The sequence below is a fragment of the Pongo pygmaeus genome, chromosome 7, assembly GCF_028885625.2.
Source record: "Pongo pygmaeus isolate AG05252 chromosome 7, NHGRI_mPonPyg2-v2.0_pri, whole genome shotgun sequence".
Taxonomy (NCBI): Eukaryota; Metazoa; Chordata; class Mammalia; order Primates; family Hominidae; genus Pongo; species Pongo pygmaeus.
This window is the reverse complement of record NC_072380.2, coordinates 17,578,950-17,595,308: the sequence shown is the minus strand read 5'-3', so window position 1 is coordinate 17,595,308 and position 16,359 is coordinate 17,578,950. Positions and strand designations below refer to the sequence as shown.

At 40.4% G+C, this 16,359-nt stretch overlaps 1 protein-coding gene across 4 annotated transcripts in view; it reads right to left on the bottom strand.

Moving 5' to 3' along the window:
• SLC7A2 (solute carrier family 7 member 2) overlaps positions 1-16,359 on the bottom strand; it is a 73,169-nt gene that overhangs the window by 19,449 nt on the left and 37,361 nt on the right. For all 4 annotated transcript variants that reach the window (XM_063668532.1, XM_054498503.2, XM_063668531.1 and 1 more), the window contains 4 exons: positions 7,220-7,617; positions 6,330-6,485; positions 2,157-2,322; positions 551-684 (listed from right to left, as the gene is read on the bottom strand). In XM_063668532.1, the coding sequence (XP_063524602.1) occupies positions 551-684; positions 2,157-2,322; positions 6,330-6,485; positions 7,220-7,595 (832 nt within the window). In that variant the 5' untranslated portion in view covers positions 7,596-7,617. The remainder of the gene's footprint in view (positions 1-550; positions 685-2,156; positions 2,323-6,329; positions 6,486-7,219; positions 7,618-16,359) is intronic.

Genomic DNA, 16,359 nt, shown 5'->3' with positions numbered 1-16,359 from the left:
TATACTTTGTACACTAATGAGAATGAATACTCAAAATGTGGTCAATTGTATGGCCATACCATGACATAAAAATAGAGGAGGCATTTAGAGAGTGACTCTGTCATCATTATGATGTTGTATAAGATAACATAGGAAGAACTGACACAATATTTTTTCTCCCACTAACAAAGAGACCATTTAAGAACATGATCATCATGTATGGACCATGTGACAGCACTTCTGGACTGAAGGTTAGGGATGGTAATAATGACTAACATTTATAAAGTAATCAACAGCTTGCAAAGTATTTTTCATATGCATTATTTTAGGTAATCTTCCTACTATTTGAAGAGTAGGAATTGCTCTCCTAAACTTACCAACTGGAAACCAAGGGCAGAGAGTTGCATTCTTTCTTTTTATCATCGGCAGCACGTGTCACAGCTGGGCCTGGAACTAGTGCCCTTCTTACCCCAAATCCCTCTCTCTTTTCTGGACCCTCTGCTGCCACACATGGGTACTCGTGCAAGACAAGGAACACCCATTCTACACTGAGCCAAGACACTGCTCTTACCAGTTGTTGCAATGCAGTCAAATCCCACAAAGGCATAAAAGCAAGTTGCAGCACCAGCCAACGTTCCTGTAAAGCCATAAGGCATAAAGCCACCAGCCCCATAGATACTTGTTCCGTTTTCAGAAGATAGCTCTCTAAGAAAGAGAACAAACACATTGGAAAGTCACTTTGACAGAAAACTCTCCTTCTTGGTGACTTGTCTCAGACTATATCCTTGGAAGGTGGTTGTGTTTATTAGCTCTTTGAAGCTGATATACGTAAAACTGAAACCTTACTCTCTCACCCTGTGCTACAGAATGTGGTGGTGCCACTAACAATGGTACCTAACAATGACCCTCCTGTGTCACTGACACCCAATTACAGGTTGATTGATAGCACATGTAGAAGCCCCAGACCTGCTCCACGTGAACCCACAGCCAGGGAGGATTTTGAGAGCAGAGATTCCACATATGAGCCATGCTCTGGGACAAAGACCAGAAACTTCTTCTCATGGATGCTTATTCTTAGGAGAATTCATTCTTCAATTCATAAAGCATCGAGTAAGGCAGAGTACATGTCTCTAACATTCCTTAAGAAGACATTTAAAAACATGAAACAAAACTTCCTAGTCTTGATTGATAATAATGAAATTGAATATAATATTTTATTATATGTTAAAAACTATGTAAGTTTATAGGATACCAATTTTTTCCCTTATTGGAATGACTAAACAACCTCTGTCAAGAAAAACATACAGGTGTACCCCATTCCATGCAGTAGATATTTGTGTAATCTTACGTCAGCTTGTGCAACTAACAACATTCTCCAAAAAACAAGGTCTGAAGATTACTAAAGCATTAAGAGAATACAATAAAACTGAATGGTGGTCCTGAAGGAAGAACTAAAGGATGCAGGACTCAAAAATACTCATTGTTATTTAGTGGTGGCAAACTGCTGGGGGGGAAAAGATCAAGTTTTTCCAATGGTGATGATCTTCCCTTGCTCTTCCCCTAAACCCGGAGCAGAGCTTGAGGCTGGGAACCAGCAGTTGCATGGGTTCACACAGTTGCTCCACAGGGAGCACACCTATACCTTTAAGTTTGAAGGGAGTCTGGGAAGAGGGGTCTTGGAATGGAACAGCCTCTCAGAAGGGTCTCAGAAGCAAGAAATTTGAGAACCATTGCTCTAGAAGAAAACCCACATATGCCATCTGGTATGGTTTGGCTGTGTCCCCACCCAATCTCATCTTGGATTGTGGCTCCCACAATTCCCATGTGTTGTGGCAGGGGCCCAGTGGGAGGTGGTTGAATCATGGGGGCAGGTCTTTCCTGTGCTGTTCTTGTGATGGTGAGTGGGTCTCACAAGAGCTGATGGTTTTATAAGGGAAAGTTTCCCTGCACAAGCTCTCTCCTCTTGTCTGCCGCCATGTGAGACATGCCTTTCACCTTCCACCACGATTGTGAGGCTTCCCCAGCCATGTGGAACTGTGAGTCCATTAAATCTCTTTTTCCTTATAAATTACCCAGTCTTGGGTATGTCTTTATTAGCAGAGTAAAAATGAACTAATACACCCATTTAAAATATTTTCTTAAACAAGAAGGAGAAAAAAAAACCTCAAATATTTTACCTGGCACTTGCTGATATATTTTTGAGAAACTCTTCACTAATCTTCCAGTTTGCCACATTTCCTTTCACAAACCCAGCAACCATCACAAACAAAAGGACGAGAATATTAACAGCTGTGAAGACTTTATTCACCCAAGCAGACTCTTTTACTCCAAAAGACAAAAGACCTATGGAAAAAGGGCATTTCAATTTTTATTTAGCTTTAGGAAAGGCAATGGCATTTTGAGGCAAATACACGGCTTTGGGATATTATTTCACCAGCATTCATGTCTATAATTTCCATCTATCTACCTCTACCGCTAGTTCTTACTCATTAGTTAATTACCTAATTCTGAAACGTCTTCTGAATGCAACCAACTCAATTTTGGAGGCAGGTCATGCTCATAGAAGACATCACACTTTCTAAGAAACATAAATCTAGTAACTTTGGCCATCTTTGCCAATGATAGGTAAAGTAACATCTAATTTCAAGGTAAATGGTTGCAAACTATTTTTTCTTTTTTTGAGACAGAGTCTCGCTCTGTTTCCCTAGCTGAAGTGCAGTGGTATGATCTCGGCTCACTGCAACCTCTGCCACCTGTGCTCAAACAATTCTCTCACCTCAGCCACCTGAGTAGCTGAGAATACAGGTGTGTGCCACCATGTCCAGCTAATTTTTGTATTTTTTGTAGGGTTGGGGTTTCACCATGTTGGCCAGGCTAGTCTCGAACTCCAGACCTCAAGTGATCCACCTGCCTTAGCCTCCCAAAGTGCTGGGATTTCAGGCACTTAAGCCACAACTCCCGGCCCAGTAGCGAACTTTTTAAAAGTAAACGCTAAAACATATGTCTGCCATGCACACAAAATACATAAATTCTTCAATTGTGCCAAAAAAAATTGTTAAACCTATTCTCATTTTAACAGCTTTATATTCTGATTGTAAAAGTGATCAATTTCCTATTCAAGTACTTTGAAGACACATAAAAAATATAAAGTAGATCAACCGTGCTTTTCCCTCCCAAATTTTATACACACACACACACACACACACACACACACACACACTCTTTTGTGCCAGTAAATATATAATCTCATTTTTAACAGCTGCTTAATCTTTGACTATATTGAGGTACTACACTTTAATTCATCCCTTATTTATAGACAATTAGATCACTCTTTGTTTGTTACAATTATAAATAGCACTGACATAATAATTCTTTTATAAATATCTTTCTACACTTTCCATTTACTTCTTTACAATAATTTTCTGCAAGGTAATACTGCATCAAAGATATGGACTGTTGGTTCCTATTATCAAAATATTCTCTGGAAAGTTTGGCTCAATTTAAAGTATCTATTTTTTCTATTAGGATATTCTATTCATATTGATTATATGATTTGGCTGTGTCCACACCCAAATCTCATCTTGAATTGTAACTCCCATAATCCCCACGTATCATGGAAGGGACCCCGTGGGAGGTAACTGAATCATGGGGGCAGGTTTTCTGTGCTGTTCTCATGATACTGAACACACCTCATGAGATCTGATGGTTTTATAAAGGGCAGTTCCCCTGCACATGCTCTCATGCCTGTCACCCTGTGAGACGTTCTTTCGCTACTCCGTCACCGTCCACCATGATTGTGAGGCCTCCCCAACCATGTGGAACGGTGAATCCATTAAACCTCTTTTTCTTCATAAATTACCAAGTCTTGGGTATTTCTTCATAGCAGTATGAAAATGGACTAATACATTGATTTATAAAATTTATTTATATATTAATGCCATAAGCTCTCTACCTGCCATGTACAACAGATTATGTACATGTAGAAAAGTTATTAGACAAAAAAATAAATTTTCACTTTTTAGTTTCCACCTTGAAAAAAAACTCTTAAACATTAACCCAAAACATCTACTTTGTTTCCTTCCAGTATTTTTCTAATTATATTTATCATATGTATATCTTTAACCCATCTGGTATAAGATTTGGATTATGGACCTAAGAAAGTTTATCTTTTACCATTGAGCAAATGATTGCTGTGAAAAGATGATGCCACAGATTTACTTGTTTCTTCCCCATTATCTATACCACCCACCATCAAATAAGAGAATTTTTCCAAGCACAGATGAAAGAACTTGAATTTTGTTCTTCTACCTGTGTAATTCCTAGAATCATATATTAACCATATAAAGGAAAGCTGTGTGGTCAGCACAATTCCTGACTCTGTAATTATAAGTTAGGTTAGGAACTACTGCTATATACCTCAGAGAATAACAAAGCCACCTTTATATTTCATGTAAGTTTCCCAACAGCGTATATGCACTGTCTACTCTGAGGTCTCATGTCCCACCGGCAGATTAGACACCAATGAATATCTCATCTAAACGGAGCATACACTTCCCATGTATCTTTAGTAGAACAATCGCTTCACGTAACAAGACATTTGGTGTTACAATATGAATAGGGATTTACATAGGAGGTTTTGATCTTCAGAGATTCTAAGAACGAAGTTAAAACATAAGCTTCACCTATAATTAAAGGAAAGATATGATGGTGAATGAACACAGGACAAATGAGCCAAGACCTGAGTCTTGCCGTGGAATTAAACCACGTTATAATTGTGTCACAGCTACATGCTTTTCATCATTTAGAGATTAAAGTTGAATATTTTAAGTTCATTAAAATGATCCCTAAATAAAATATGATGTAAATAATTTAATGCTAGACTGGTTTCTATTTCTAAGCTAGACTGCTTAGAAACCAAAACAAAAATGAATTCTTTGTTGAAAAACAATTGGTGCAATTTCTCTTGACATTAGAATCAAAATGCAAAACATTTTAGATCTATGCACTTGGTTCATGTTCTTATCCTGATCCGTATATAAAACATTTAATTAATGACTCACTTTTTAAAGGGTAAAGCTATTTTAAAAATTATATAATTTTCAAGTAAACATTTCAAAAGAGAAAGATATTTCTGTCTCACTCTTCTAACAAGGGAGAAAACAGAGATAAGGTCGGACAAGAAAGCATGAGGCAGACTGCCCAGGGTAAATAAAGCAAGTAAGAAGTAGGAACAGACACGGTTTTTACTCTTAGGGCAATCCTTGATGGGCATAAGCAGGACTGCAGGTAGGAAGGAGACTCAAAATAGAAAACGTGGCCAGGCATGGTGGCTCATGCCTGTAATCCCAGCACTTTGGGAGGCTGAGGTGGGGGGATCACTTGAGGTCAGGTGAAACCCCGTCTCTACTAAAAATACAAAAATCAGCCAGGCGTGGTGGCGGGCACCTGTAGTCCCAGCTACTCAGGAGGCTGAGGCAGAAGAATCGCTTGAACCCGGGAGACGGAGGTTGCAGTACCACTGCACTCCAGCCTGGGCGACAGAGTCAGACTCCATCTCAAGAAAAGAAAATATTCAAAGAGTTAAGACAAATATAAGGAGACAGAGCTATGCCTATGAAATAAAATCGGCTACCACATGAGTGCTTACTAGGAACCAAACGAGAAGGCTGTAGGAGGCAGACACTTATGCCCTCATTTTATGTATGAGTGAAGGAAAGATTACATAAATTGTTCTATGTTCCAAAGGGAGTGAGTGGCAGAGCAGGATTGCAATCTGGTTATTCGAATTCCTGTGCCTCTTAAAACCGCTATGCTACAATACTGACAAAAACTGGAAAATCCAGGCACTAAGTATGTTTGTCTATATAATGTTGACGTTACAAAATGACAGGTGATTTGAACTTGCTTCCTTTACAACCAAAGGCCTATATTATATAGATGAAGCCATGTCAGAAAAACAGAATATCTTCTAGAAATTGCAAATATCCCTAGTTGTATCTAGCAAGATGAAACAATGCCAAGAAATTATACATTCTTCCTTACTGAAACCACTGCTATTCCTGCAAACCTGCAATTAATTATTTAAAAAATCAATGTCCTCATCCTATTATTTAGTGTGTACCAGGTGCCATTTACTCAGAAGTGCTATTTTTACCACTGCACACAATTTAGACTTAGGTTAAAATGCAATTCCAGCCAGTGACAAACCCCACAGATGTCTAACAGTAACAAAAATGTGTAAATATACTGATCTCGTCTTGGCAACTCAGGCCCCAAATTCAGAAGTAACCTATTTTCCTGAGACAAATAGTGTGGCTCATCCTGGGGAGAGGCGTAACTGGTTTTCTTACCTGCTAGAAGTAATATAAGGCACACAGCAAAAAAATCGGGATATTCTGCAAGACCAGTGTAATTCATTCTGAAGTATGTCCTCAAAAACTGACCAATCTGTTTGCTAAGAAGTTCATCAAAGGTGCCACTCCAGGCTCTTGCAACACTTGATGTACCTTCCCAAAACAGAACAGAGAATACGAAGTCACTGGGGCAAATTAACGTAGCATCATTTGCTACTCTATTATAGGATAAACATGAGTTCACAAAAGATTGAAAATTTTAATCATATATGTAGTATCTGGATATTGATAATCATACAGTAGTCATCAAACGCTCAAATCCATAACTACGGAATCAGGTAACTTTATTTGCAATAAAGAATTATAACTTAACAAGTTTGCAAGCCCACTAAAAGGCATAGTCAGAGATGAAGCAAAAATCACAGAATTTTGTGGCCGGGTGCCATGGCTCACACCTGCAATCCCAGCACTTTGGGAGGCTGAGGTGAGTGGATCACCTGAGGTCAGGAGTTCGAGACCAGCTTGGTCAACACGGTGAATCCCCGTCTTTACTAAAAATGCAAAAAATTAGCCAGGCATGGTGGCAGGTGCCTGTAATCCCAGCTACTCAGGAGGCTGAAGCAGGAGAATCGCTTGAAGCCAGGAGGCAGAGGTTGCAGTGAGCTGAGATCACGCCACTACACTTCAGCCTGGGCGACAGAGTGAGACTGTCTTAAAAAAACCCCACAGAATTTTGTAATTAGAAGGAGACATTTTCGAGATGACAAAAATGAAACACACAGACATCAACTGATGTACCCAACACCTACAACTGAACCTAAGGGCTGTGACTCAGGGCTGCGATTTCTTCCATTCCACACAAGTTAGACTTCTTTTTTGAAACATACCTATCACATACGATAAAATGAGATTCCAGCCAGTGATGAAGGCCCATAGCTCTCCGACAGTCACGTAGGTGTACAAATACGCAGACCCCGTCTTGGGGACACGGGCCCCAAATTCGGCATAGCAGAGGCCAGCCATCACTGAAGCCAGAGCAGCAATGAGGAAGGACACCACGATGCTGGGACCCGAGTCTGCCTTGGCCACCTCCCCAGCGAGGACGTAAACCCCGGCACCAAGGGTGCTTCCAACACCCAGGGCGATGAGGTCCATGGTGGATAAGCAGCGGCATAATTTGGTGTCTTCTAGATTGTCCAGGGTCACGATTTTTCTCCGGATCAGACATCGGGCAAAGGTCAGCGCGGCTCTGCAGGGAATCATGCTGACGTCTGACGAAGGCGACCTGAGCAGAAGGGAGGAGGTTAGAAGCTGATCTGGAATCATCATCCTTCCCTTTGGTAACCTAGCTTCCAGGCACAATTAGAGCTGTGTGTGTGTGTTTGTGTGTGTGTGTATGTGTGTTTCACTTGTTAGAAGAGATGCAGTGACCCAGAGCAGTCAGAAGGAAGGTTTAATAACCAGAGCCTCGAATTTCCTGTAGTTCAATTTCCTGTAGCATACACATCCCTTTATAAGAGACTGCAATAAATGGCTTATGTGGCAAGCAAAGGAATATAGCAGCCTTGGGTGATTAAAAAGATTTGCCATTCTTGTTCGCATATTATAATTCTGTGTTTTTGTTTTTGTTTGGAGACAGGATCTCACTCTGTCGCCCAGGCTGGAGGGCAGTGGCACAATCTTGGCTCACTGCAGCCTCAACCTCCTGGGCTCAAAACAATCCTCCCACCTCAGCCTCCAGAGCAGCTCAGCCTCGGGGTTACAGGTGTGAGACACCATGTCCAAGCTAAAAATTTTCTAACGATATGTTGACAGAAATATATTTCAAGAGATGGCTAATTTCATTCTCACTACAAGGAAGGGAGTGAATTGCCTCATCTTTTAGGTTCTGTCTCTCTTTACTTCAACCATCCATTTAATTCAGGTTCTTTTTTTTTTTTTTTTTTTTTGAGACAGGGTCTCACTCTGTCACCCAGGCTGCAGCACAGGGGCGTGATCATAGCTCAGTGAAGCCTCAACTTCCTGGGCTCAATCAATCCTCTCGCCTTAGTCTACTGAGTAGCTGGGACCACAGGCATGTGCCACCACGCTCGGGTAACTTCTTTATTTTTTGTAGAGACGGGGTCTCACTATGTTGCCCATGCTGGTCTTGAATTCATGGGCTCATGCAGTCCTACCTCCTTGGCCTCCCAAAGTGCTGGGATTACAGGCATGAACGACCATGCCTGGCCCAGATTTTTCAGGCCTTACTAAACACCAGGAATTGTGCTGGGAATATGTGTAGAATGATGTCTTATATAGATGGGGTCTCTAGCCTTACAGGACTTAGCTATCGTCTAAAAGCACGTAAAAACTTAATCGTTACGTATTCTACAGCTTTATCAAGCATGTGTGAGCTTCTCTGTTTTCATTTTAAACAATGAATGTGAAGCAGATGTGAACTTTTTAGAATTTTTTAAAAATCACCTCTCAAAGCCTGCTGAAATCTAAAATGGCTATTCAACCACGCTTTAAGTATGAATTTGTACTAAAATACACATGCTTATTATATTTGAGATTTCTAAATAAATAATTCCAAAGTCCATGCCAAATATTATTCTATGTTCTTTTAAAAATGGAATGAATAAAGTAGACAAAAAGTCACACTCCCCATCTCCTGCAAGCCTAAACAATCTAACACTGAAAAAAATCAGGTTATAAAACAAGGTATGAATATTAGTTAAGAAAAAATACATACGCATATATTACAGTAAAAAGGCTTAAAGCAAAACATATCAAAATATTAACAGTAATTATATTTAGATGGTAGGTTCTTACTTCTCTGTATTTCATATGTTATATTGCTAACACCTATTTCTAATTTGTCTCCAATGAATATGTACAACTTACATGCAAAAGAAATATTAAAAATGAAAGAGCTGTACATGGGATTGTCTACCAAAACATAACTCAGCAGATGAGGAAATAACTGAGGAACATTATCTACACATCAATATAAATATAAATAGAGCTTCCAATAGTGAAAGCAGGTAAGTCAAAGAATATGAAGAAAAGCCTAAGGAGAAATAAAAAATAGAGGACACGTTCCTTGATGAGAAAAATAAACTTTCACACATCTTCAGTATCTTCTGTGCCAACCTGACTGAGTGCCAAAGAATGGCACTTCACAAATGCTTGTGGGAAAATCTGCAAAGACGTTGACATCTCCAGTTTTGCCCATATTCAGGTTTTCAAAGTCAAAACCTATCAATGCTTCCATAAATCAAATGTGTATCAATTTCTACCACTGGCTAACCCTTAAATAGCCCTTTCTCATATATCTAGAAGATAAGTGTTCTGCTTAAAAAGAATTGAGAAGCAAAAAGTGGAAGTTATATAAAGACCAACTGAGGGGGCCAGGAGGGGTGGGAAAGGTAGTTACTAAATGCAGAGCTTCCGTAATATTTAAGCATTTTTACACAGAGATGTACAAAGATCAAGGATTAGGAACCACTGCCAACTGAAAAGTGCTCAGAAACAAAGACCCACTGAAGTTCATTAATGATTTAAGATCACGTGAAAATGAGACATGTCATATACAACTCTGGGAACACAACTGATAAACATACCCATTCGTCATTTAACCAAATAAAACATGCCCATCGTGGAGTACTTAATTAACCTTGACTTTTATGAATAAAAGACATAAATTCTACGACTATTGCATATTTAAAGAGAAAGGATCTGGAAGGAAGCAAGGAAAACAAAGGAAAGATTCTGGCGCTAATAGGATTGCGGGTAAACTTATATTAAATCCTTTTTTCCTGGTACTGTGATTATGATGTTATTTGTGAAATTTCTAAAGAAAAAACAGCATAAAATAAAAGAATAAGCAAGTCGACCAATAAACAAACCTCCTTTGAAAACGTTAAAACAGTAAAAGCTTTTATTATTAAGTTACCCAAAATGAATAAATTAGTGATGGTCATCTCTTCAACACGAAATTGAATTTAATTCACTCCAGATTACACAGGAAGCAGGACTGCTTATAGAAATGCACAGCTTTAATCACATAAGATATGATTTCTACTGCTTCTTTCCTATTTTTTTTCTTTTTTGGAGGAGTTGGGGGGAGGTCTGTGTAGGCAAATTACTTCTTTCCCATTAAAGATGAAAAGTATTTTATGTGTAGTCAGGTTCTCCATTTTGCTCTGGGGAAAAAAGACAAAGATCCCATTTGTCAAGCATTCATTTGCTTTTGAGTAATTAGAAAAGCATACGTCAGAAACTTCTCAGAACTGGCAGGTTACTCAATGTCCTTTGCAAACAATCTCAACTACGCACAGCCTGGTAAAATACGGATTGCAAAAGCCACAATGCAGAACTAATTTTGTAGAACTATAATGAGATGGGAGAAAAGTAAGGAAAAAACATATTGGGTCAATTTAATGAGTCATTTTTAAACAAACATTTATTGAGTCCTAGCAGGTGTATCATGCAGTGCTTAGCAGATGAAGAAAGTGAATCTCGTACGTTTGTAAAATATGCTTTTGTCGAGACACACTGATATATGAAAGTAGTGTGGCAACAAGAGAATGAGAAAAAAATTTGTGTCTAATATTAGTGATATAATTTGATATGTACATATTTTTGAAGTTTTTATAACGTTTTTAACATTTTTAAAAAGATAAGCTCCCTATATGAAATGGTTATGACCATCTTACTCTCATTTTTACAGGGGACTTACTGCCCAAGAAAAACATCCTTCCTACTTATACAACAAATACAAATGCAGAGATAAAATGCAGGGGTTTTGGAGGTGATTCCAATAATCTGGAGGGCACAGACTTTGTTTTTCCAGGAGCAGATGATCTGCACCGTTGTAACCATTGTCAGTTATTGCGGCTGTGACCAAGGGCTCATATTTAATATGAAACCTACATGCATGTAGTATAAGAACAATGATGCAGATTTTGGGAAGAGGCCCATATAAAATTCACACTCGTGTCCTCGTCCTTAGAATATAAGGCTCTAATCAATATCCCTATGAGGTCACAAGTGATTCTGGCAATACCAGAAATAGATATCTTTCTTCAATAAGCAATTATTTTATTAATTGCTGAGACAGTGGCGTCTCTTGAGGAAGATAAATATGTGCATATTAGCTTAGATCTGAAAATAGAATTAGCGAAGGGAGGGCTGGAAGGAACTAGCAACATGCTGTGCTGCAGAAAAGTCTCTGAATGATTTTCATGAGCCTAATGATGCATGTGGATCTTTCTTAGCCCCCACCCCCATTCTGCCCCAAACTTAAGTATAACCGTTTCTACACATCTTATTCCTTGATAAGGCCCTATTAATTCTTGCCAAAAAGCTAAATTCCTTCCTCAGCAACTTGGAATTACCTCCTTCTAAAACTTCTTCAGCCCAGGCCATGAACTTGACAGTACAGAATTTTAGGTCTAGTAAATCCCTAACCCTGATGACATTAATGGAGCAAACATCCTTTCAATGATCCCAGGAAATCTTTCCAAATCTGCTAATCATAGTCACAAGTTGATCCTGGATTTTCACTTTAGTTCAAAAGTTTGATGTTGCATTGAGTCACTTAGAAATGAATCTTTCCCTTCCTCCCCTAAGTAAAGGTTGACATTTCAAACTTAATCTTCTATATCAGTATCCCAGGCCCTGACAATAAATCTTACAGGAGAAACTAGCTGTCGCACACCGGCGGGGGGCAGGTGTTCCAATAAACCCTCGACAAATTAGTTTGTCCGAATTATAACCAATTTTTTCTATCTTCATTCCAGTTGCTAGTTTTGTGGTGAGACATCTGCTCTTTCTGTTTTGGGACTGATGGAAAAAAAAGTAATTAAATCATATAGATAAGTAAGGATCTTTACCGTATTGTTTTTGCCCTAGATCTTTTTTATTTTGCAATGTCCAAACCCAACGTTTCTACAGCGTTAAAGTTCCAAGATAAATTTTCAAATTATAATGTGGGTTAAATAATTTAGTAAAGAGGAAAAAGATATAGCCATAATACCATGGATTTATTGACTTTTATTCTTTTTGCTAAGTTTTGAGAGATTAATTTCTTTAAAAATTCATCAAAAGCATAATGTAGGATAAAAGACTATCACAAGTGGTAACTGCTCAGCCTTGATTAGCAAAAACAGAAACCACAAACCTTTGCATTCAACACTTAAGCCTGAATTTTTCTGGAAAAACAAAGAACACTCTTTCATATTCACTTCACTTTTATTGGGTGCAAAACTTATCTTTTCTCCAAATCAAGTTTTCTGAACAATTTCTTCCTCCAGAATTTTCTCCAGAGAAGTGCATGCAAGTGTAGACACAGGTCAAAACAAAAAACACAACTGAGGCCACTACAAAGTTACAACCAGTGTAGTAATAACATTGACATTTTCTTCCCTTTTATACCAAATCAGTACTGCCAGGAAGTTAGAGGAAAAACATATTATTTCAAATTTTCTGATACAGAATCTAGACACAGGCAAGCATTCTTCCTAAAGACATTCAACAAATAAAGGGCTGGGAAGTCTGTAAAGACAGCTGGTGCTTCCAAACATGTGACTCCATTTCACTTTAGTAAAAGCAACATTACAGTGGGAATAGGCGTACCTAGTTAGCTCAAAGAGATGCAGAAAAAAAAATTAAATGAAGCATCCAACTTTTGTGTTTAGGCTTGGGGAACAGAAGCAGCAAAAATTAAAATGAAGAAAGCAAAGCCCTCGGCACCTTGGTAACCGGAGTCCCTGCCCAGTCAGCACACTGCATTCCCGACCAGAGCTTGGTGGCAGGCTTGGACACTAGGCAGATGCCCACACCCATAGGTCTCCAGCAATCTTTGGCTAGTATGTCACTCTGACTGCCAGTGGGTACAAGCTGTTCCCTCTCCCCAAGCTGCTAGGACCTGTCACCTTATATGTGCCATTGCAAACATGAGGAATGGCCCTTTCCAGAATTTTTTACCTTACCTGGGATCCCGCCACTGCCTCCTGCCCTCCCCACAGCACTGTCTCCATACCCCCAAGTCATGGATCACTGGACCAGAGAGACACCTGACTCAGGGTTAAATAGTCAAAGGCTGGGAATGCTCAATTAGATGTTCTTGAAGCTCTAAAGAACAAAATGATTAGGTCGGTCAAATGGTCCAGTGCAGGCTGACGTCACACACACTGGGGACCGGCTTGACAAGGTGCAGAAACCCACAGGCTGGCAGTAGAAGCCACACAGGGTGGGCTGGGCACGGTGGCTCGTGCCTGTAATCCCAGCACTTTGGGAGGCTTCAGGAGCACTTGAGGTCAGGAGTTTTGAGACCAGCCTTACCAACATGGTGAAACCCCATCTCTACTAAAAATACAAAAATTAGCCAGGCATGGTGTTGTGTGCCTGTAATCTCAGCTACTCGGGAGGCTGAGGCAGGAGAATTGCTTGAACCCGGGAGGCAGAGGTTGCAGTGAGCCGAGATCGTGCCACTGCACTCCCGCCTGGGTGACAGAGCGAGACTCCATCTGAAAATAAATAAATAAATAAAAGAAGCCATACCATGGTCATTCAGAGGAGGACAGAGTTGTGAAAGGCAGCTGCCCCAGCAGGGAGGCAGGGCAAGAGGAGCCTGGGGAGCTTTTCTGTACCCCCAGGCCTTGCTGCTCTTCTAATGCTGGGTGTGCAAGATTCCCCGACATGGTTTGGACATACCTCCTGTGCACTTCAGCTATTTAGAGTGGTCTCTGTTCCTTGAAACCAGAAGCTACTGGCAAAGGTCAAGATGGTACTGAGCGGGCCTGCTTCACCCCACTCTACTCCCACTGTCAACTCTTCCAATCTGCTACCTTCAGCCATTTCTGCTACATTTCCTGGGAATTCCTCCTCTTTCCAAAAGGAGGTTTCCATGATAGAATAACTCTAATTTGTTCACTTTCCAATACGGTACTTAAAGGGTTTAGCCTGCATTAATTCTGCCCTTTACCCACAGACGTATATACTCTCTCCTTGAAAAAAATAGCTTGACATAAGGTAGAATTGTTTGTTTGTTTGTTTGTTCTGTGGCAGGCTGGAGTGCAGTGGTGCAATCTTGGCTCACTGCAACCTCTGCCTCCCGGGTTCAAGTGATCCTCCTGCCTCAGCCTCCCAAGTAGTTACAGGCACCTGCCACCACACCCAGCTGTTTTTTTTGTATTTTTGGTAGACAGGTTTTCCCCATGTTGGCCAGGCTGGTCTTGAACTCCTAACCTCAGGTGATCCTCCTTCCTTGGCCTCCCAAAGTGCTGGGGTTACAGGCATGAGCCACTGCACCCAGCCAGAAAATCTTTTCTTTTTAGACATACATACAACCAATCTGGATTATCGGTAACATCATTTCTCCCAATGCCCACTACTGGAATGAGGAGCATGTAAGAGCTAGTCAAGGCCCCAGGAATACCAAGGGCTCTACAGTACTTACTAAAAACATTTAAAACTTTTTTTTTTTTTTTTTTTTTTTGCCAATGAATCACGGAAGTAAGGCAGCAGCAGAGCAGTAATTCACCTAATGGAGGAAAGGATATAGAGGGAAGCACTGGGAATATTTTACCATACTGGAGAAGGTTTTTTAAGATTCCTGAATCAGGGAAGTCCCTACAACACTTAAGACTTGAATGTTAGTGGGTTACCTTTTGTTAAAAAATGTAAAAAAAAATTTTGTTTTGAGATGGAGTGTCCCTCTTTCACCCAGGCTGGAGTGCAGTGGCATGATCTCAGCTCACTGCCACCTCCGCCTCCCGAGTTCAAGCAATTCTCCTGCCTCAGCTTCCCAAGTATCTGTGACTACAGGCGCCTGCCACCATACTCAGCTAATTTTTGTATTTTTAGTAGAGACAGGGTTTCACCATGTTGGCCAGGCTGGTTTCAAACTCCCTACCTCAAGTGATCCACCTGTCTTGGCCTCCCAAAGTGCTGGGATTACAGGCGTGAGCCACTACGCCCAGCCAAAAATGTAAATTTCTTATAAATACTTCCACTACTTTATTCATTCCCCCAAATACTTGACGCACCCTATCAGGCCCTGAAACAACCATAAATAGGCTGCCCCAGTGCTTCCTTAGTGCCACCTGCAGTTGCAGAGACACACAGATGACAGCCATTGCAATATGAGACAGCTATGCTTGTGCATAGGGGAAGCAGGGCACTGCAAGGGCTCCTAACTCTGACTGTGATGGGGATACAGGTAGTTAGAGAGGCCTTCCTGGAGACAGCTATGTTTGGATGAGTTAAATTTAGCCATCTGAAAGCTCAGTGAGAAGGAGGGCGGGATGGGGCGGTGGGGACACAAGTGTTCTAAGCAGAGAGTGTTCACAGCAAGAGTAAAGAAGCAGAGGGTAGTTCAATCCACATAGAGCTTAGGGAAGGGGAAGCCAGAGGTAAGCAGAGCTAAGCAGAAGGGTCCCTAGGCCGTGCAAGGAGCTTGAACTTGACCCTGCGGGCAGTAGGAAATCACGGAGAACTTTAAGCCAGACGTAGAATTTGAGAAACATCATTCTGACTGTACTATAAATAAGGGATGAGAAAGATCAAGACTAGAGATAAGGAAAAAGGTAAACAGGCTACTCGAATAATCTAGGCACAAGGGACTCTGAGCAGCTCTAGGGGAAGGGCAGTGGGGTGAAGAGATGTGGGTGGACAACAGAGCTTAGCTTCTCCACCTTGAGAGTCAAGGAAGAGGACGAGTGGGAAGGGACACATGGATTTGTAAGCTGGGCGGTAGACTACTGAACTCCTATTCACTCCAAAGTTAAAACGTTAACTTTACATGTCATATAGTTTACAGATAACAATAACAGAGAATCAACAAATTATGTCAGATTGACTTCAGTATAACTTTGTGCAAGGAGGGTTCTGTTTTGTCTTTGTTTTTTTTTTTTCCATTTGAAACTTGCACGCGTGTTCTAAAACTGAAAAAGCAAACACATAGAGACTTTAAATACATGCCTCTAGAATACAGCTAAAATTTCCACATTGAGCTCCTTGAATTATCAGAATTCCA